The sequence below is a fragment of the Schistocerca piceifrons genome, chromosome 1, assembly GCF_021461385.2.
Source record: "Schistocerca piceifrons isolate TAMUIC-IGC-003096 chromosome 1, iqSchPice1.1, whole genome shotgun sequence".
Lineage (NCBI taxonomy): Eukaryota > Metazoa > Arthropoda > Insecta > Orthoptera > Acrididae > Schistocerca > Schistocerca piceifrons.
In genome coordinates this window covers 528,068,797-528,092,002 of record NC_060138.1, presented here as the reverse complement: position 1 = coordinate 528,092,002, position 23,206 = coordinate 528,068,797, and the positions used below count along the sequence as shown (strand labels likewise).

Sequence of the window (23,206 nt, the reverse complement as noted above, 5' to 3'; positions counted from 1 at the left end):
TTATTTTTTCCACGACGCGTTTCGAAGGTTTAAACCTCCATCATCGGGTGGATTTACATTAGTTAGTATTACATATGTGTGTATGTTGTGTTACGACATTTGGAGGAACTTGTGGCACTGCCTAGTGGAGAAACAGTAAACTTGTTGTTTCATTTAATGTCAGTAACAGTCACGGTAAAGCCTAACCTAAAAATGTTCGCATTTAAAGAACTTCCTGTTGGCCAACACCTCCTACTCCACACTCCATCAATGAATATCTTCACATGGATTATAGCTCATAACTCTGTCTGCATTAGAATTGTACAGTATCCATGTATCTGAGTAAAAAAAAGAGAAAAGGGACCTTTGACTCTTTTCACATCTCAGAGACTCCTCTCCAAGGGATCCATGGAAAACGATAAATGTAATGTAATGTAATAGTCATCGTCAGGTGTAGAAGTAACCTCGGGTGTGCCCCAGGTAAGTGTTTGTACTGTATATTAATGACCTTGCAGGCAACATTAATAGTAAAATCAGGATTTTTGCAGATGATGCAGTTATCTGTAATGAAGTAATATCTGAAATAAGCTGTATAAATATTCAGTCAGATACCGACAAAAGTTCAAAGTAGTGCAACAATTGGCAACTTGCTTTAAATATTCAGAAATGTAAAATTGTGCACTTCGCAAAACAAACAAAAATGTAGTATCCTATGACTATATTATCAATGAGTCAATGTTGGACTTGTACAAATACTAGGGTGTAACACTTTGTAGGGATATGAAATGGAATGACTATGTAGACTTAGTTGTGAGTAAATAACATGGTAGATTTTGTTTTTGGCAGAACACTGGGGAAGTGCAAACAGTCCACAAAGGAGATTGTTTACTAACCACTTACGCAACCAGTTCTAGAATATTGCTGAAGTGTGTGGGACCCATGTGAAATAGGACTAACAGAGAATACTGAATGTATACAGAGAAGGGCAGCATGAATTGTCACAGGTTCATTTTATCAATGGAGAGTGTCAAGAATATGCCAGTTCAGTTTCTTCAGTATATATATATATATATATATATATATATATATATCTAAAAACAAAGATGATGTGACTTACCAAATGAAAGTGCTGGCAGGTCGACAGACACACAAACAAACACAAACATACACACAAAATTCAAGCTTTCGCAACAAACTGTTGCCTCATCAGGAAAGAGGGAAGGAGAGGGGAAGACGAAAGGAAGTGGGTTTTAAAGGAGAGGGTAAGGAGTCATTCCAATCCCGGGAGCGGAAAGACTTACCTTAGGGGGAAAAAAGGACAGGTATACACTCGCACACACGCACATATCCATCCACACATACAGACACAAGCAGACATATTTAAAGACAAAGAGTTTGGGCAGAGATGTCAGTCGAGGCAGAAGTGTAGAGGCAAAGAAGTTGTTGAAAGACAGGTGAGGTATGAGTGGCGGCAACTTGAAATTAGCGGAGATTGAGGCCTGGCGGATGACGAGAAGAGAGGATATACTGAAGGGCAAGTTCCCATCTCCGGAGTTCGGATAGGTTGGTGTTGGTGGGAAGTATCCAGATAACCCGGACGGTGTAACACTGTGCCAAGATGTGCTGGCCGTGCACCAAGGCATGTTTAGCCACAGGGTGATCCTCATTACCAACAAACACTGTCTGCCTGTGTCCATTCATGCGAATGGACAGTTTGTTGCTGGTCATTCCCACATAGAATGCGTCACAGTGTAGGCAGGTCAGTTGGTAGATCACGTGGGTGCTTTCACACGTGGCTCTGCCTTTGATCGTGTACACCTTCCGGGTTACAGGACTGGAGTAGGTGGTGGTGGGAGGGTGCATGGGACAGGTTTTACACCGGGGGCGGTTACAAGGGTAGGAGCCAGAGGGTAGGGAAGGTGGTTTGGGGATTTCATAGGGATGAACTAAGAGGTTACGAAGGTTAGGTGTTCATCCCTATGAAATCCCCAAACCACCTTCCCTACCCTCTGGCTCCTACCCTTGTAACCGCCCCCGGTGTAAAACCTGTCCCATGCACCCTCCCACCACCACCTACTCCAGTCCTGTAACCCGGAAGGTGTACACGATCAAAGGCAGAGCCACGTGTGAAAGCACCCACGTGATCTACCAACTGACCTGCCTACACTGTGACGCATTCTATGTGGGAATGACCAGCAACAAACTGTCCATTCGCATGAATGGACACAGGCAGACAGTGTTTGTTGGTAATGAGGATCACCCTGTGGCTAAACATGCCTTGGTGCACGGCCAGCACATCTTGGCACAGTGTTACACCGTCCGGGTTATCTGGATACTTCCCACCAACACCAACCTATCCGAACTCCGGAGATGGGAACTTGCCCTTCAGTATATCCTCTCTTCTCGTCATCCGCCAGGCCTCAATCTCCGCTAATTTCAAGTTGCCGCCACTCATACCTCACCTGTCTTTCAACAACTTCTTTGCCTCTACACTTCTGCCTCGACTGACATCTCTGCCCAAACTCTTTGTCTTTAAATATGTCTGCTTGTGTCTGTATGTGTGGATGGATATGTGCGTGTGTGCGAGTGTATACCTGTCCTTTTTTCCCCCTAAGGTAAGTCTTTCCGCTCCCGGGATTGGAATGACTCCTTACCCTCTCCTTTAAAACCCACTTCCTTTCGTCTTCCCCTCTCCTTCCCTCTTTCCTGATGAGGCAACAGTTTGTTGCGAAAGCTTGAATTTTGTGTGTATGTTTGTGTTTGTTTGTGTGTCTGTCGACCTGCCAGCACTTTCATTTGGTAAGTCACATCATCTTTGTTTTTAGATATATATTTCCTACGTGGAATGTTTCCCTCTATTATATATATATATATATATATATATATATATATATATATATATATATATATATATATATATATATATATATATATATATATATATATATATAAAAACACCTTCAACCCATTACATGCAGTCTCCCATCCTTCATCAAAGACACCAACTACTTTCTCAAACGCCTGGAATCCCTACCCAGTCTGTTACCCCCGGAAACCATCCTTGTAACCATTGATGCCACTTCCTTATACACAAATATTCCGCATGTCCAGGGCCTCGCTGCGATCGAGCACTTCCTTTCACGCCGATCACCTGCCGCCCTACCTAAAACCTCTTTCCTCATTACCTTAGCCAGCTTCATCCTGACCCACAACTTCTTCACTTTTGAAGGCCAGACATACCAACAATTAAAGGGAACAGCCATGGGTACCAGGATGGCCCCCTCGTATGCCAACCTATTCATGGGTCGCTTAGAGGAAGCCTTCCTGGTTACCCAGGCCTGCCAACCCGAAGTTTGGTACAGATTTATTGATGACATTTTCGTGATCTGGACTCACAGTGAAGAAGAACTCCAGAATTTCCTCTCCAACCTCAACTCCTTTGGTTCCATCAGATTCACCTGGTCCTACTCCAAATCCCATGCCACTTTCCTTGACGTTGACCTCCACCTGTCCAATGGCCAGCTTCACACGTCCGTCCACATTAAACCCACCAACAAGCAACAGTACCTCCATTATGACAGCTGCCACCCATTCCACATCAAACGGTCCCTTCCCTACAGCCTAGGTCTTCGTGGCAAACGAATCTGCTCCAGTCCGGAATCCTTGAACCATTACACCAACAACCTAAAAACAGCTTTTGCATCCCGTAACTACCCTCCCGACCTGGTACAGAAGCAAATAACCAGAGCCACATCCTCATCTCCTCAAACCCGGAACCTTCCACAGAACCACCCCAAAAGTGCCCCACTTGTGACAGGATACTTTCCGGGACTGGATCAGATTCTGAATGTGGCTCTCCAGCAGGGATACGACTTCCTCAAATCCTGCCCTGAAATGAGATCCATCCTTCATGAAATCCTCCCCACTCCACCAAGAGTGTCTTTCCGCCGTCCACCTAACCTTCGCAACCTCTTAGTTCATCCCTATGAAATCCCCAAACCACCTTCCCTACCCTCTGGCTCCTACCCCTGTAACCGCCCCCGGTGTAAAACCTGTCCCATGCACCCTCCCACCACCACCTATTCCAGTCCTGTAACCCGGAAGGTGTACACGATCAAAGGCAGAGCCACGTGTGAAAGCACCCACGTGATTTACCAACTGACCTGCCTACACTGTGAAGCGTTCTATGTGGGAATGACCAGCAACAAACTGTCCATTCGCATGAATGGACACAGGCAGACAGTGTTTGTTGGTAATGAGGATCACCCTGTGGCTAAACATGCCTTGGTGCACGGCCAGCACATCTTGGCACAGTGTTACACCGTCCGGGTTATCTGGATACTTCCCACTAACACCAACCTGTCAGAACTCCGGAGATGGGAACTTGCCCTTCAGCATATCCTTTCTTCTCGCTATCCGCCAGGCCTCAATCTCCGCTAATTTCTAATTTCAATTTGCCGCCGCTCATACCCCACCTGTCTTTCAACTTCATCTTTGCCTCTGTACATCCGCCCCGACTGACATCTCTGCCCAAACTCTTTGCCTTTACAAATGTCTGCTTGTGTCTGTGTATGTGTGGATGGATATGTGTGTGTGTGCGAGTGTATACCTGTCCTTTTTTCCCCCTAAGGTAAGTCTTTCCGCTCCCGGGATTGGAATGACTCCTTACCCTCTCCCTTAAAACCCATATCCTTTTGTCTTTCCTTCTCCTTCCCTCTTTCCTGACGAGGCAACCATTGGTTGCGAAAGCTAGAATTTTGTGTGTATGTTTGTGTGTATGTCGACCTGCCAGCGCTTTTGTTTGGTAAGTTTCATCATCTTTCTTTTTTTATATATATATATATATATATTTTTTTTTTTTTTTTTTTTTTTTTTTTTTTTTTTTTTTTTTTTGCTCCCATAGGGATCGTGAGGATAAGTTAGAATAAATGCAGCATGCACAGAGGCATTGAAACACTCATTCCTCCTGTAGTCCATACATGAATGGAACAAGAAGAAACCCTAATAACTGATTCAATGGGATGTACCCTCTGTCATGCACCTCACGGTGGTTTGAGGAGTATTGATGTAGATGTAGTTGTTGATGTCATCCCCCACTCTCCCTCTGGGGAAGAGATGGGGGCATTGACTGTATTCCTGAACTGGTTGTTACAAAAGTAAAGTGACTGGTAAGCCCCATCCCCCTCCCTAAATCACATTTGTGTGTGTCTACTTTTCAGCACTTGGCTTGTTGACTTCAACAATGTCTTAACTAACAAAAAGCAAATTTTACAGGAGAATGAAAAACTATTTTATGCTTACTTATTTGGGTTTTCTTGATGCATGAATTATAAACTAGGTAAAACATCATCCTGGATACGTTTCGGTCAAATGTTTGAGTAAGGGAAAAACACTACTCCCTATACATTACAAAATGGGTTTTGTCCGAATTTTAATAGTCAAACGAAGAGTGGGAAATGGAGAAATATGGTATCAAATTGATCAGTGCGAAGCCAGGCCCGTAAATTGACATACGGTCAGGAGAGTGGTGTGCTGACCACATGCCCCTCCATATCTGCATCCAGTGACGCCTGTGGTCTGATGATGACAGTGGCCGGTCGGTACCATTGGGCCTTCCAAGGCCTGTTTGGATGGAGAGAGAGAGAGAAGCCTAGTTTTGTACACCAAATGTTTAACTTCTGGAAAGTAACCAAGGTAACTACGCAAAACTCAATAATTTGAGGGACAATTGAAATATTTCATAAGCAGCTGCTGCTAGCTATGTAAATGAAGTGTCAAAAAGTTCATCTCTTCAAGGTCTAGCAATTTTGCACCATCATAAAACTTTTCTTTGAATCAGGTGTTAAATTTAGGACATTCCAAGAACAAAAGACTCTGGAAAGCAAATGAGTTGTCAAAAAGATCATGCTTTCTGAACAAAATATGGAAACAAATGTTTTTTGAAAAATTGAAAAATTGTCAAGTGTTTTGTGAAACAATTTGCATAAATGTGAGAGTCTGCTGTTGTGTGGCCTTGACATATTTTGATCACTTATGTCCGAAGATTTAAGAAAGTTCTAAAAGTTTTTCAGTCTCAAAAATCTGTCAATAGACAATCCTTCAAATATCAGGAAAGAGAATGTGTGTTGGTATCTCATTTGCTGTGCACATTTTCAAGGATCATTCAAAGGTATGACAAATGTTTCGCTAATCTGTTTCATTTCTTAATTTTTAATAAATTATTTCACAAATATTTGTATTTTTTATTCTAACAGTTATTATACAACATAAAATGGCACATGTTATCTTTGAAAAATAGTATTAATTTGATTTTTTTGGGAAACAACGAGTATCAGTGCAGTTACACTGTTGCACCACTGAAACATACTGATTTTTCTATGTTACTAATTGCAAAAATAGCGTACTTCGAGAAACAACAATAAAACATATAATGTTTATTGTAGTACAAGTACATAAAAGAAGTAGCACTGGAATATGTTGAAACATTTAACACTGTTTCTGTTGCATGTATACTAAATCTGTACATAGTCAGTATAAAAGCCTCAGTAATCAGTCAATGGGTTTTACCATACAGATTTTAATCTGATATTCACTTGGTAGTTGCTAATAGAAATCCTGTTTTTCAGCTGGGATGTACCGACATGTCAAGGAAGCCCTTCTTCTTGGCGCTTCTGGCTGGCAAAAGCTTATCATGCAAGGTAAGTAACTCTTCATCTCTTTGCAATGCTTTGATAAATTCACAGTTGCAGAATGCTATGACTTTTTTGTTCACTAGTATAGCAGTGCCATCAGATGAAATTTGTAGCCAGATATACTGAGATATTTTGAATTAACCTCTATGTGACACACGGCCTATGCGGCCAAGATATCTGAAATCAGTTCATCATGCAAACAAGAAATTCCAGGGTGTCTATGTGGACAAGGAAAAAAAATTCCCGGATTTTTCCCGGATTTCCCGGTTAAAAACACAATTTCTCCCGGATGAAATTACGTATAAAGCGAGTGAAAATACATCCGTGTTAAGCAACAGTTTACTTTCCCTTGGAGCTGTAAAACCTATCAGTCCTCTGAATAGTGAAGGTCTTATACCGGCTGAGGACGTCCCAGCACTTTAGGAAACAGGAAAAACAATGCGTTTGGAAAGATGTTTGATGCGAGACAATATGGACAGATTTTATTTTCGTATTGCGAAAGTATATACACAAATTCCACAAGTTACAGCACGGTAGCTTCCGAAGCCTTAAAATAGAGATAGCGTTGAGCGATGCACTTTTGTCAGCCAGTCGTAGCTCATGTCACGTGATCTCGCTAGCGAATGACGGCAGTTATTCAGAGCACGAGGCCTATGAGAAAGACAGGCTGCGGCGCATACGTTACGGATGTAGGCAGAGTTCGCTCAACTTAGCAAAGTGCATTTCTACACCGGTTAACGTAACTAAATGTGTATGTACGAACGAGAATTGCATCGACTATTGGAATCCACTATTATTAGTCCTACAATGATAAGAAGTCCGTAGGCCTACTAACAGGGTCTAATTTGGCAATTAAAATCGTACCAAAATGATTATCAGTTGTGTAAGGCACCACATCTTCTATGAAAGGAGAACTGTTACGAAGAAGAGACTAAATGCTGTAAATGAGCGGTTATACCATTTCTATCGAGAATTGATATTTTGTTGTACGAACAGCAATCAGTAAGACTTCATAATAACGGATTCCAGTACTAGATGAAATTCTCGTTAGTATGCACACACCCGGTTGTGGAGTTAACAGATTTAAATATGCATTTTGCCTGCTGAGTTAAGGGAACTAGGGAGCTGAGGCCCTTCTTTGTGATGTACGCGCCGCAGCCCGTCTTTCTCGTGGGCCTCGATCAGTGCATAAGACATGTTATGTACTCAACCACTAACAGTATCATTGTTAAGTAGCACGACCATACAAAGACGAAAGGTTAATGGGTTAAAGTAATGTAAGTACACTATATCTTCACGAAAAGCTGAACTTTCACATATAATATTGGGCATTAACAATGTTTTGCTGTTTTTTCTCGAAGGGCGTGGTTAGGAAGGAACCTAAGAATGCTTCGGAAACTAAACTGCTGTATTTTGTGTATTTCATACATACACTTTCGTATTACGCAAACATGCAATCCAAATGCCGATGCGAATCAAAGATCTTTCCAAAACGCGTTGTTTTTTGCTGGATTTCGTTTCCTAAAGTGCTCGGAAGTATAAAACCCCTAAACTTTCCATAAGCCATTTTCCAATAACACTATTTAGTTTTTATTTCGTGATCATAGCTGCAGCGATTTAGGAGAACCTTTACAAAGTGAAGTTTATACTTAGCTGTAGTCAGTGTCATGTTTTCTCGAAGAGTGATGCATCAACTTTTACATTGTTTTTATTCGAAACTCTGAATATACTGTACAACATTTAAACACCCACTGACGTAAGGCTGCGAGCACTCACAACAAGGTATAGGGATCTTTGAGAGCATTCTGTGTTCTGCCTGACTGGGACTGGAGTGGCAATGAAGGATGGGACAGAATAGGAGTCACCATGGCGTCAGCTGGTCAATGCAAAGCGATCCAGTGACTGGATGAAATGGGAAGAGACATCGCTGCGAGTTGAGGAGGCGAGGTGAGATGACCAAGTCAGCACTCGATCACACAAAAGACGAGCCATCACTTTCAGCAGCTAACATCATTACATGCCTGCTCAAAATCCCAATACCGTGAAACGCCGTAATAATACAGCTGCTGTTACCGTGATTAAATACAAATAAAACAATTGCCGTTTATACATTCAATGACAAAAAGTATAACTTGGTATATGTAAAGAGAAAAAAAAAAACGTCGAGACAGTATTACAGGAAAATACTAGCTGGCAAATAATTGGTAAACAAAAACATTACGTAAGTTGGTCAATAATTAAAGAAGAAAAGTCTGGAGCAAGAGTCTCGAAATACGAGTTTATTGAGCTGAGTAGCATGTTCTTCAGATGATCATAGACTACCATGTAGCTAGCACGTTTCGGGTTGTTTTTGTGCTCTATCTTTGCAACAAACATTGGCAAATAGAGAAGCAGTTACTAGAGCGCACTCCGCAACATCTAAGTTCTCCAGCCATCGGATCACGCAAATCTTCAATGGCAAACGTTCCGATTCAATGGTCCAAATACACAGAGCTAGTCTGGAATGGAAATCCTTAAATAGGTTTTACAAGGCATGTACAAACTGAATCATCATCCAGAGTGTTTCCTTTACTGCAGACTTGATTAGCAGAAAAATATGGAGAGGGGGCTTGCAAGTACGTCAAAGAACAGCAAGAAAACATAACGTGAAGACAACAATAACAGCTGAACAGGGTTTATTACGTTTCTAGGTACGGAGGGATACATAAAAAGTGACATTATCAATGTACTGGATCACAAACACACATATCCATCCGCACATACACAGACACAAGCAGACATTTGTAAAGGCAAAGACTTTGCCTTTACAAATGTCTGCTTGTGTCTGTGTATGTGCGGATGGATATGTGTGTGTGTTTGCGCGTGAGTGTATACCTGCCCTTTCTTCCCCATAAGGTAAGTCTTTCCACTCCTGGGATTGGAATGACTCCTAACACAAAATTTTGTGTGTATGTTTGTGGGCCTATCGACCTGCCAGCCCTTTTGTTTGGTAAGTCTCATCATCTTTGTTTTTAGATATATGTTTCCCACGTGGAATGTTTCCCTATATATATATATATATATATATATATATATATATATATATATATATATATATATATATATATATATATATATATATATATATATCATGCACAGTCACAAGCAGACATGTCTGCTTGTGACTGTGTATGTGCGGATGGATGTGTGTGTGTGTGCGCGCAAGTGTATACCTGTCCTTTCTTCCCCCTAAGGTAAGTCTTTCCTCTCCTGGGATTGGAATGACTCCTTACCCTCTCCCTTAAAACCCACATCCTTTCGTCTTTCCGTCTCCTTCCCTCTTTCCTGACGAAGCAACCGTTGGTTGCGAAAGCTTGAATTTTGTGTTTGTTTGTGTGTCTATCGACCTGCCAGCACTTTCTTTTGGTAAGTCACATCATCTTCGTTTTATATATATATATATATATATATATATATAAAGAAAGATGATGAAACTTACCAAACAAAAGCGCTGGCAGGTCGACAGACACACAAACAAACACAAACATACACACAAAATTCTGGCTTTCGCAACCAATGGTTGCCTCGTCAGGAAAGAGGGAAGGAGAAGGAAAGACAAAAGGATATGGGTTTTAAGGGAGAGGGTAAGGAGTCATTCCAATCCCGGGAGCGGAAAGACTTACCTTAGGGGGAAAAAAGGACGGAATGTTTCCCATATATATATATATATATATATATATATATATATATATATATATATATATATATATATGGGAAACATTCCGTCCTTTTTTCCCCCTAAGGTAAGTCTTTCCGCTCCCGGGATTGTTTGTGTGTATATATATATATAGAGAGAGAGAGAGAGAGAGAGAGAGAGAGAGAGAGAGAGAGAGAGAGAGGAGAAGCCTCATGGTAAGGAATTAGCTAGAATGAAAAGGTGGCGAAGCCTTCAGAACTTTGGTCGATGAGCGTGGTGGCTTTAATATCTTTCGTCTTTATAATTGAGGTGCTGTACTGTACGTGTAAAATTAGCTAGAAACTTGCAACAGATTACTGGAGTAAGACTGGTTGATAAGTCTTGTCATTCATAGTTTCTTAAAGGGTCAACAAACGCAGCGCTACTAATAATATCATAATTAACACTGATTGTTGCTTGGCAGAGACAGTGTTGTCGAACATGCCTCGTTCGTTTTACAAATCACACAGTCTGTCAGTAGTCAGTGTGCTCGGCTCACCTGTTGAATTCAGTTCTGTGCACGTGCGGGGCAAAGTTTTATAAACTGACAAGATAGGTAACACTCATTGTGTCATATTTCATTATGCGTAATAACGAGGCGCAGCCTTATTTACATCCATCGTTCCTATTTCTCCAATAAAGGTTACCACCAACAACCACTGCGACTGCGCCATGTCGATTGGTTTTCAAGATAGCTGGCTTTCAGATCCTGCATTCAAGGACTGGTTGGTGAAAGTACCTACAGACCTTTATAGTGCTAAATGTGGATTATGTCCAGGGACCCTCATTAACATCTGTACTATTGGAAGATCGGCTCTTACAAGTCACATGACAAAATCCAAGAAGCACGTAGCGAAAGCAGCTGCCATGAGAAGCACAGCAAGTTTGTACATCTACACCCGACCGGCGGCAACCACTTCAACCCAGCAGACAGAGTCTACTTCCACTACCACATCTGCGGATTCAGTGGCGTTGGGCGCTGGAATTGTTGCGCCTCCGCAAAAGCATGTCACTGCAATGTCAAAACCCGGGAATAAACTGGGAGGAATTGATCGGATGGCAATAAAGGACGAAGTAACAAAGGCGGAAATACTGTGGTGTTTGGAGTGCATCGTTTCACACAAGTCACTGCGTAGCTCTGCGAACGACGTGTTGCTTTTCCCCGCAATGTTCCCCGACAGTGAAGTGGCTACGAGCATGTGCTTACAAAAGGACAAAATCGGTTATATCGTGCAATATGGACTAGCTCCCTTCTTTGAGTCTGAAATTAAATCTGACCTCGTAAACGCATCAAGGATTGTTGTTTCTTTTGACGAATCCTTGAACAAGGTGTGCAAAAGAATCCAGATGGACATTTTAGTGCGTTATTGGGACATTAAAAAAATCTAGTGTGCACCCATTACTACGCATCGGCTTTTCTAGGCAGTTCGATGGCAGCTAAGCTACTCGAGTCCTTCAAGAAAATAATTCCCGGCGAAGCAATGAAAAAACTTTTACAAGTATCGATGGCCGGCCCTAACGTCAACTTCGTGTTCTTAAGGGAACTTTAAAAATTTTTTGAACGAAATGGAAGGAGTAGACACCGTTTTACTGGAAATAGGAACGTGTGGGCTTCACGTTGTTCACGGCGCCTTCAAGTCCGCAGTTCAAGAAACACAGTGAATGATAATTCAGTTTTTACGTGCCTTGTACAATCTTTTTAAGGATGTCCCTGCCAGAAAAGCTCCGTATATTTCGACAACGGAATCGGAACTGTTTCCCTTAAAATTTTGCGCGATCCGATGGCTGGAGAATGTGGAAGTTGCTGAGCGAGCTCTAGTAATGCTTCTGTTTCTGCGAATATTTGTTGGAAAACTGGAAGAAAAAAACAAACCAAAATGCGCTAGCTACCTCAAGGACAAGTTACTTGGTCCGAAAATGGCCTTTTTCAAGACTCTTGCTGGAGACTTGACACCTTTCCTAAAGGATTTCCAATCCAATTGGCCGCTAGCACCATTCCTCCACCCTGCTTTGACAGAGATAATGGAGACAACAATGACACGTTTTGTCCAGCCGACGAAGATTTTGCCGTCAGTTAATTTGGACAAAGAATCCAATCTTTTGGGTGTGAAGCACGTCAAGATTGGGTTCACCATCAAGAATGAATTCAGAAAGGGCAGGTCTCTCACAGCCCCTGAAATCACTAAGTTCCGGAGCGAATGCAGAAGAGGAATGATTAAGCTCGTGTCAAAGTTGATGGAGACATCTCCCTTACACTTTAGGTTGACAAAAGCTGTAAGCTGCTTTGATCCCACAATAGCGTGCAGGGAGGCTGGTCCCAAATGATTTAATTCCTTTCTACAGATTTTGGTGGAGAGCAATTGGATGGACGGTGTATGTGCCGATAAAGCAGAAGCTTCTGTTGTAAAGAAGAACTGCAAAACAAAATTCGAAACATTCAACAAAAAGAAGCAACAGCTGGATGAGTTCTGGATGAAATGTCTCAAAAATCAGAATGCAAAGTGCCATGAGCTGCAGAAGGCAATGGAAATCATGCTCACTTTGTAGTACGGTCAAGCAGCTGCGAAGCGAGAATATGAGGGAACAATCTGTAATGAGCAGAAGACTGGTGTACGACGCCGTCAAGACACACGGCGGAGTCCAAGGAGTGCCTATAACAAAGTACCTTATACACTCTGTAAGAAACTCACGAGATCAATATGCTGAAGACCTCAAAAATCGAAACGACGAGTCATACAGGAAAAAGGATCATCTGGCTAAAAGGAAGACTGTTGACGCAGAAATAAGTCAGCTTAAAGAGAAGAAGGCAAAACTTGAGGGGACCATTCAAAATGCTCAGATAGAGCGAGAATCTATTACAGAACGAATCAAAACTCTCGCACACAGTTCCAAGTGAGTTATTCTCCAAGGCCAATTCGTAAATTACAGTATTTGTTGTTAAACATGGTACTTCCTTCTAAATTATTTGTTGTATTGTCTAATAATAATTAAAATGTTTTTAAAACAAATTAATATGATAGTGTTATTTACTTGAAACTGCTGACTCCCACAGATATTTAAATATACATTTCAAACAATAACTTCCGTGATTAAAAAATATTTGAAAAATAAACCTAATTTCAGAAACTAAGTATTAAAATAAAGACCTGAGCTAAAATTTAGCAAAACGAAAATCCGAAAAGAAAGGACTGTAAAAATGCACAAAATATTTTACGGAAAAAATCTCTTATTGTTCTAAAACGAAAGACAGTAATTAAAGGTATTTAACAGCAATTAAACCACAAGCTTTTGTATTTAAATAAAAAAAATAATAAAATCAGATAAATTGAGGAATGGAAGAGGTTAAAAGACATACTTGTCCTTACTGAAAACAAATTTTAGAGTGGGGAATATAGTAGCTGCACTTGACACAGGTTTTCGATCTAAAACGGGACTAATTTCATACAAGAACAAGGTACGGATGTCCAGCTACCTGTCGCTTGACTGGTGCTGACTCCTGTTGTCCATTTATAGGATTAGTTAGAAACAAGTAGTAGCGAACGTTAGAGCTGTTCGGAGACGAAGATCCAATTCACCGGCAAAAAAAGTAGAAAAGAAGCGAACTGGTATCGTTCTGCATGCCAGAACACTTCGTCTTTTCTATACTATAGAAAAGTCGAAGTGCTCTGGCATGAAGAGACCTGTGACATTGCTCAGCAACACATTATTCACTTTTTTTGAAGGTCAGTTATACTTTTTGCCATCGATTGCATAATTTTTTATCTATGAAAGAACAACATTAAATATGAAAACTAACTTGACGCTCAGTCTTTTTTTTAACGTGTTACATGTTAAGTCATATCAAATACAAATGTGCGGTAAAATTTTAAATAGTGGCATAAATGACTTATCTTCTGGGCCCGAAATTTTTCAAATGGTTGATCCTCAAGTGTTACCGGTACGTTTTGAATGAGAGTTATAACGCCCTGTGATTTAAAAAATTCACTGCACATTCTCACACGTAACATACATCATCTTGCGTGGAAATTTACTTTGAAAGTAACACTTCTCAAGTCACTATTCGTAATATTTTCCAGTGATCTGTTAGAAATGTAAACAATTGCGACACAAGCACATCGAATGCACGTTAGTTGTTACGGACGTACTGCATAATCTTCGACTTAAAGCCCTTGACACTTTTCGGTGTTGGCAAACTGGTCTGTGCATTGTGTAAATTACTCAATTTCTACGCAACTAAACTTTTATTTTGGTGTTATTCTCTGATTTATGTTTCATTGCTGCAGTATTATTCAGCAGTAGTGGGCTAAAGTTCTTTGTCAGCGTATCAGATCTTACACATCAAACCTACAAAAATTTAACTGAAATCTAAAAGAATGAAAAATCCCGGAATTCTAAAAAATTCCCGGGTTTTTCCCGGATCTCCCGGGCCGTATACACCCTGAATTCATTGCCCTGGCATTGGCAGTGACCGGACCTCAATCATTTTGATGATATCCATGAAAGGCTCTTTTATTTGGCTGTGTAAGGGTAAAATACTGAAGACTGGTAGGAAACTATACCTTGTAATGAGTAATTTATAGTCCACAGCAGTGGATCATATATTAATTCCTGTTTTGATTGTTATACTACTGTATTTAACTCTGCAAATATTTTACAAATACAAGTTCTTAGCTATGCAAATTATGAGAAACTTATTTTCATTATGATTAACAGTTATAATATTGTTCCACTCACCCATCAGATGTCAATTTTCCACAAACAGGACAATTTGTGTTTGCTATAGAAGGGTATTTACTGCCACTAAGTGTCTTCTTTTCATTGACCTTCCACTCACAAAATGGTAACTTGACTTTTCCTTCCTCTATTCATGTGTGCTATGTGCTATACTCATTACCACAACATTTTGTATGTCGTCCATGACCCCTTCACGTACAATGTTGTTCCCCGCAGCAAAGAAGTGTGTGGTTTCACAGTGATAGCAAAAGTAACCCGAGACAGTAACAACTTAATGATCAGATGCAGGATCTCAAATACAGCGTTTTCCAACTCTTTAACTCCTATCCTATGAAAATGTTGGTTACAATGCTGTTCAGGCAAACTAGTCACTTCCTGAGGACACCTAAGTTAAATTATGTGCCTGCAGAAGAAAATGTGACAATAATTAAGGGGAGGCAGCTGAGAAAGTAGATGGAAGGAGAGTAAAAGGGAAAGGGAGTGGGAGATATAAACAGAAATAGAAAGAGAGAGTGAAAGAGAGGAGGGGGGGGGGGGGCTAATACCATGAGAAAAGACTAAACTTAATGACACTTTACTCACCATTTTGGAATTATGAAAGATAGAGATATATGAGACAGAAACTACAAACGGCATTAATAAAAAAAAATTCATTCACCTTCAGTTTAACTGAAGTTCTCTTCTTGATCCATTTTTCCCGTGGATGCCCTGGATTGAAAGCAGCTGTATCCTTTTCCTCAAATCCTGCTGCAGGTGCCCCATCAATTCTTGCCAGCTGACACAAAACGAATTGAAATTTTTGTCAAAATTAAAATTTGTAAAACATAAATAATTTAATAAAGGGAATAAGACCTTATTAAAATACATTTTCTTATTACAAAGAGATACAGTGAACTTTCTTTTCATCTAAATTAACTTTTATGCACCACAAGTCAGCATATAGTGTTTGGTTATTGAGACACAGTCTAACAAAATAATTATTTCCCTTCCTACTGCATTCAGAAATGGTACACAGGAGGGACTCCAAAAAATGTTCAAATGTGTGTGAAATCTTATATGACTTAACTGCTAAGGTCATCAGTCCCTAAGCTTACACACTACTTAACCTAAATTATCCTAAGGACAAACACACACACACACACACACACACACCCATGCCCGTGGGAGGACTCGAACCTCCGCCGGGATCAGCTGCACAGTCTATGACTGCAGCACCTCAGACCGCACGGCTAATCCTGCGCGGCGGAGGGACTCCCTATACAATTTTGTACATTCTCATTCTTCTCTAGCTTTACTGATTTCATCAGTACATCAAATTTAGAGTTTTCCATTTTAATTTGGAGCCCTCCAATATTTCAAAAATTATATAAAATATACAGACAACTGAAACCACACTGCAGGCTGCAGCACCAGTGCATGATGGGAGTGGCGACTGGGTGGGGGTAAGGAGGAGGCTGGGAAGGGGATGGGGGAGGGATAGTATGGTGGGGGTGGTGGACAGTGAAATGCTGAAGTTTAGAAGGAGGGCAGGAGACAAGATGGAGAGAGAGAGGGGAAAGGGGGGGGGGAGGAAGTAGTGGAAAGGAGAGAAATAAAAAGAAATTAAAAGACTGTGTGTGGTGGTGAAATGACGGCTGTGTAGTGCTGGAATGGGAACAGGGAGGGGGCTGTATGGGTGAGGACAGTGACTAATGAAGGTTGAGGCCAGGAGGGTTACGGTAACTAGGATGTATTGCAGGGAAAGTTCCCATCTGTGCAATTCATAAAAACTGGTGTTCGTAGGAAGGATCCATGTGGCACAGGCTGTGAAGCAGTCATTGAGATGAGGGATATCATGTCTGGCAGTGTGTTCAGCAACAGGGTGGTCCACTTGTTTTTTGGCCACAGTCTGTCGGTGTCCATTCATGTGGACAGACAGCTTGTTGGTTGTCATGCCTACACAGAATGCAGCACAGTGGTTGCAGCTTAGCTTGTAGATCACATGACTGGTTTCACTGGTAGCCCTGCCTTTGATGGGATAGGTGATGTTAGTGACCTGACTGGAGTAGGTGGTGGTAGGAGGACATATGGGTCAGGTCTTCCATCTAGGTCTATTACAGGGGTATGACCAATGAGGTAAGGGATTGGGAGCTGGGGTTGTTTAAGGATGGACAAATATATTGTGTAGGTTCGGTGGATGGCGAAATACCACTGTAGGAGGGGTGGGAAGGATATTGGGTAGGACATTTCTCATTTCAAGGCACGAAGAGAGTTAATCTAAACCCTGGTGGAGAATGTAATGCAGTTGCTCCAGTCCCGGATGGTACTGACTTACAAGGGGAATGCCCCCCTGTGGCTGGACTGTGGGACTTTGGGAGGTGTTGGGAGACTGGAAAGTAAAGGCATGGGAGATTTGCTTTTGTACAAGGTTGGGAGGATAACTGCGGTCAGTGAAGGCTTCAGTGTGACACTCTGTACATTTTGAGGGGGACTGCTCAACACTGCAGATGTGACAACCATGGGTGGCTACGCTGTATGGAAGGGACTTGTTGGTATGGAATGGGTGGCAGCTGTCAAAGCGGAGGTATTGCTGGTGGTTTTTAGGTTTGATATGGATGGAGGTACTGATGTAGCCATCTCTGAGGTGGAGGTCTACATCTAGGAAGGTGGGTTGTTGGGTTGACTAGGACCAGGTGAAGCAAATAGGGGAGAAGTAGTTGAGGTTCTGGAGGAATGTGAATAGGGTTTCCTTACCTTCAAGACAGATAGCAAAGATGTCATCAATGAATCTGAACTAGGTGAGGGGTTACGGATTCTGGATTTTTAGGAAGGATTCCTGTAGGTGGCGAATGAATAGGTACAATGATAATGAAAAGTGATGATTGGGATTTTGCATAAACACATGGGTAATGTGTTAAAATGAAGAATAGGGTTGCAGGTACATCATGAAATCAAACCATTTACGCAATATAACATTGTTGCAATTCCAGTGCGGTTCCTTTTTCATGAGTTATAAAATAAACTAACAGTAGTTTCAATCTCTCACTTGATAAACTGCTACTACTACTACTACTACTACTACTACGTGATCAGGCCCAGTGGACCGCACGCATCTACAAGTTTCCTCCTCCACTGTATTCTGTCCATGGCTGCTATCCGCCATTCGTCCACATCTATTGACACTTGGTATAAATCTTCATGGGGTCCATCCCTCCAACGCTTCTTGGGTCTCTCTGGTGGTCTCTTTCCTGTAGGTGTGAAATCCAGGAGCTTCCAAGGCCATCTGTGATCCTCCATCCGGGCCACATGGCCAGCCCACTGCATTCGTTTAGCTTTGACAGTTCCTGCTATGTTGGGCTGCTGGTATAGTTCCTCAAGCTCTTGGTTGTATCTGATCCTTCATTCCCCTGTATCTGCTTCCAGTGATACTAACAAAAGGGGAAGTATTTTTTAGTGTGATTAATATTTATCATTGTTTATCAAGTGTCTGGATGCAGACACTTGATAAACAATGACAAATATTAATCACACTAAAAAATACTTCCCCTTTTGTTAGTATCACTGCGAAAACCTTGTTCCAATGTCTTTAGCAGTTCATGCAATATTATGGGTATCCATGTTACATTGAAGTCGGAAAGCATATTTGTTGATTCCCTGCAGTAGATGTGATTTTGAAACTTCGAGACTCATTCCTTTCATGATCACATATTCTTCTCATATTAAAGACCTTTGAACAGAAGTGTGATATTTTCAATTTATATGAACAACCCTGTGACAGACTGCACATCTCTCTTATGAGCATTCTCTAATCACTGTCTCAGATCTGTTTTGTATGGTTACCAGACACTGGGACTTACTCAACAACAGCTGAAATATGTGGTCTGAAGCAATCTCCTCCATACAAAACATAATTTTCTAGGAACTGTTCTTGTAAACATCAGCCTGGACTGTGCTTTACTAACAAATTTATGCAGTTGTTTGATCATAAGTCAATGTGGAAAGAAACTTAAAATACACTCCTGGAAATGGAAAAAAGAACACATTGATACCGGTGTGTCAGACCCACCATACTTGCTCCGGACACTGCGAGAGGGCTGTACAAGCAATGATCACACGTACGGCACAGCGGACACACCAGGAACCGCGGTGTTGGCCGTTGAATGGCGCTAGCTGCGCAGCATTTGTGCACCGCCGCCGTCAGTGTCAGCGTTTGCCGTGGCATACAGAGCTCCATCGCAGTCTTTAACACTGGTAGCATGCCGCGACAGCGTGGACGTGAACCGTATGTGCAGTTGACGGACTTTGAGCGAGGGCGTATAGTGGGCATGTGGGAGGCCAGGTGGACGTACCGCCGAATTGCTCAACACGTGGGGCGTGAGGTCTCCACAGTACATCGATTTTGTCGCCAGTGGTCGGCGGAAGGTGCACGTGCCCGTCGACCTGGGACCGGACCGCAGCGACGCACGGATGCACGCCAAGACCGTAGGATCCTACGCAGTGCCGTAGGGGACCGCACCGCCACTTCCCAGCAAATTAGGGACACTGTTGCTCCTGGGGTATCGGCGAGGACCATTCGCAACCGTCTCCATGAAGCTGGGCTACGGTCCCGCACACCGTTAGGCCGTCTTCCGCTCACGCCCCAACATCGTGCAGCCCGCCTCCAGTGGTGTCGCGACAGGCGTGAATGGAGGGACGAATGGAGACGTGTCATCGTCAGCGATGAGAGTCGCTTCTGCCTTGGTGCCAATGATGGTCGTATGCGTGTTTGGCGCCGTGCAGGTGAGCGCCACAATCAGGACTGCATACGACCGAGGCACACAGGGCCAACACCCGGCATCATGGTGTGGGGAGCGATCTCCTACACTGGCCGTACACCACTGGTGATCGTCGAGGGAACACTGAATAGTGCACGGTACATCCAAACCGTCATCGAACCCATCGTTCTACCATTCCTGGACCGGTAAGGGAACTTGCTGTTCCAACAGGACAATGCACGTCCGCATGTATCCCGTGCCACCCAACGTGCTCTAGAAGGTGTAAGTCAACTACCCTGGCCAGCAAGATCTCCGGATCTGTCCCCCATTGAGCATGTTTGGGACTGGATGAAGCGTCGTCTCACGCGGTCTGCACGTCCAGCACGAACGCTGGTCCAATTGAGGCGCCAGGTGGAAATGGCATGGCAAGCCGTTCCACAGGACTACATCCAGCATCTCTACGATCGTCTCCATGGGAGAATAGCAGCCTGCATTGCTGCGAAAGGTGGATATACACTGTAATAGTGCCGACATTGTGCATGCTCTGTTGGCTGTGTCTATGTGCCTGTGGTTCTGTCAGTGTGATCATGTGATGTATCTGACCCCAGGAATGTGTCAATAAAGTTTCCCCTTCCTGGGACAATGAATTCACGGTGTTCTTATTTCAATTTCCAGGAGTGTATTTCACTGTTGTGATGGAGTCTCATAACATCACGCACAATGTATATCAGCAAACAGAACCTAACCAGTAGGATTTTGGACAAGCAGCAGGATGTAGCTGTTTTATCACAATGAAATTCTGTTTATGTGGCTTCCATCCACCTTAGTAATAGCAGAACTACATGATCTGATTCATCCAAGGGCTTCACCTAGTAAAAGAAACCAATTATTCTTTTTGTGGGGACACAAGCTCTTTGGACTTCTGTCTCCAAGAAGATTGCTGCAAGAACAGTATCTCTGGACCTTGGGCGCAGTGTGTTCTGAGATGCCAAGTGTTTAATTTGTATATGTCCATATAATATGTATAAATAAATATTGTATACATGAATCGGTAATGTTGACAGTCGTTACACATTATGAACATTGTGTTCAGTACCTGAATCCCACATTGGTGACATTGGTGACACCGAGTTTTTTTTGACAAATGCGTTGCAACATTTTCGTACGGCACGTTGCTCCACCTCCACCCGACGTAAGAATCCAATACCTTGCCGACAAGGATCCAACACACACACAGCAACGGTCAGTCAGCTACAGTCAATGATAGCAAGTGTTGTGAGTGTTTATCTAACGACTTTTCACTGCAAGACAAAAATTGCAATATTTCTATGTTTAATACCCGCACATCAATGCAACCATTGTCACATCAGCACCCACACAAGGACTATGATATTGAACTTCCCTAAACCACAGTGCCTTTAACAAACACTGAAAGTAGTACTACGAGTGCTTACATGGACACTAACCTCGTCGGACTACATAATGAAGGGACAATGACGAACGTTGGTAACGAACAATGGCACTACCCTGCCGCCCCCACCATTCTTGAGTGCAATATTCCAATTGATATACATTCAGCTATTACTAATGCTACTTGCAAGTCTCCCTATCATCTGAGTAAGTCTACCATTACATTGAGATGTCAGGCATTGACAGGATAATTACACCAACTACAGTGACGTAACAAAAGCTGAACAATCAGTGTCAACAAACAAATATGCAGGTCAGTTTATTTGGGGATATCAGGAACAGGGAGTGTCAGTTAACAGTAATTTTGAACAGAATGGCATATTTCTGCAAACTGCTTTCACTCCCACATGTTACATGGGTGACGTCACAGCAGCCACGCCATGTACCACAGTACACCCCATGCGTGACATCAGAGCCCACTTGCCGCACCACTCCCCACACCCCAGCTCCCACCAGGATGCACTGATGCCTGCCGCACACTGGTACGGATGCACAACACAACCATTTTACCGTGACCACATATCAACAACACCAGGATGCCACAAGAGACATGTCAACAGCACTAAGACCACAATGTGGATATCAGAACTACAACCCAACTGCTACACCACCCGCACTGACAACGAAGGGTGTCAAATCCCAGCCAAATATCACCACCATGCCTACAGTGAACCCCATAACACGTGAGCCAACTCTCTGCCATGAATTTATTCAGCCAACAATGATTACACGACATGCCGCTGATTGTATGAGCACACCACAATGGCTTCCAACTAATTGTGACTTCACCCCACCTACCGCAACACATGTTACAACCAAGGGGTGCGAAGCTGTTAACACGAACTTACTTGCTACATCACCTGCACCATGCATTATGTTTTGTTACATCAATGACACCACAGTAACTGCGACGGCCGCAACATGACTAACAGAACAGTGTGCACAGCGGACACATGGACAAACACTGTCAGACAACTGTGATATCCAACAGAACTATATGTCACCGCAGTCCACTGTTGCCTCTATATGTCAAAAGGGGGACAACACAGAGATATCAGCTGCGCTGTGCCACACGCCACTCCGTGGGTGTGACATCACTGCCCAGCACAGCTCCAACCGGAATATCACACCACACCATGCTGACAGGTACAAAAAACAGTGGCCATACCTGATCAGGTCACTACAGTCGATCTGAGAAATGCCAGGTAACTACTGCACGGTGACAACGCAGTGTGACCAACACAAAATGACCACTACGGGAACCACCCACCATCTATCAAACTCCACCTGCCACCCATTCACACAGACTCACCAGAAGTGTGGTTTGCTTTATGCCAATGTATGATGAGGACAGCAGGGATCGAGGATGACCAGAGCAAGCTGTTAATACTTCACAACCATCTCGGTCAACAAGTGGACCTCGTCAGTGATCTTCTGCTAAATACTCCAATTGCGCCCAAGTGTGAGACGGTGAAGTCACCAATATTACAATGATTATCACACACAACTGCATCTTGCCATAAATGAGACAATGTTGGGCGATGACACACTATCGGTGTTATGGTGCAAACTGCACCTGAAAATTGATAGCAACCTGCTAGCAGACTGGGCCCTATGGTCATTATGGTTACTGAAGCTCCCAGAGCAAATACAGACAGCATTTCTAGTGCATGCGGACACATCACTGGAAATGCACCTACAACTGGCCAATAGGGTGCTAGTTCTCGCACACCACTGGATGCTGAACGGTGCCAGGACACCTAACTATGACTGCCATGCCAGCAATGGATACAGTGCAGACCTTGCAGGCTGCAACCGCTGCAGCGCCGCAACAATCACGGTGCACGGACCAGCTCCAGCAGGAAATAAACAAACAAGGGAGA

At 42.7% G+C, this 23,206-nt stretch overlaps 1 protein-coding gene across 1 annotated transcript in view; it reads right to left on the bottom strand.

Annotated features, from left to right (window-relative positions):
- The window catches only part of LOC124798491 (protein retinal degeneration B), a 565,476-nt gene that overhangs the window by 49,057 nt on the left and 493,213 nt on the right, over positions 1-23,206 (bottom strand). The window contains 1 exon segment of the mRNA XM_047261931.1: positions 15,779-15,895. Within this exon segment, the coding sequence (XP_047117887.1) occupies positions 15,779-15,895 (117 nt within the window).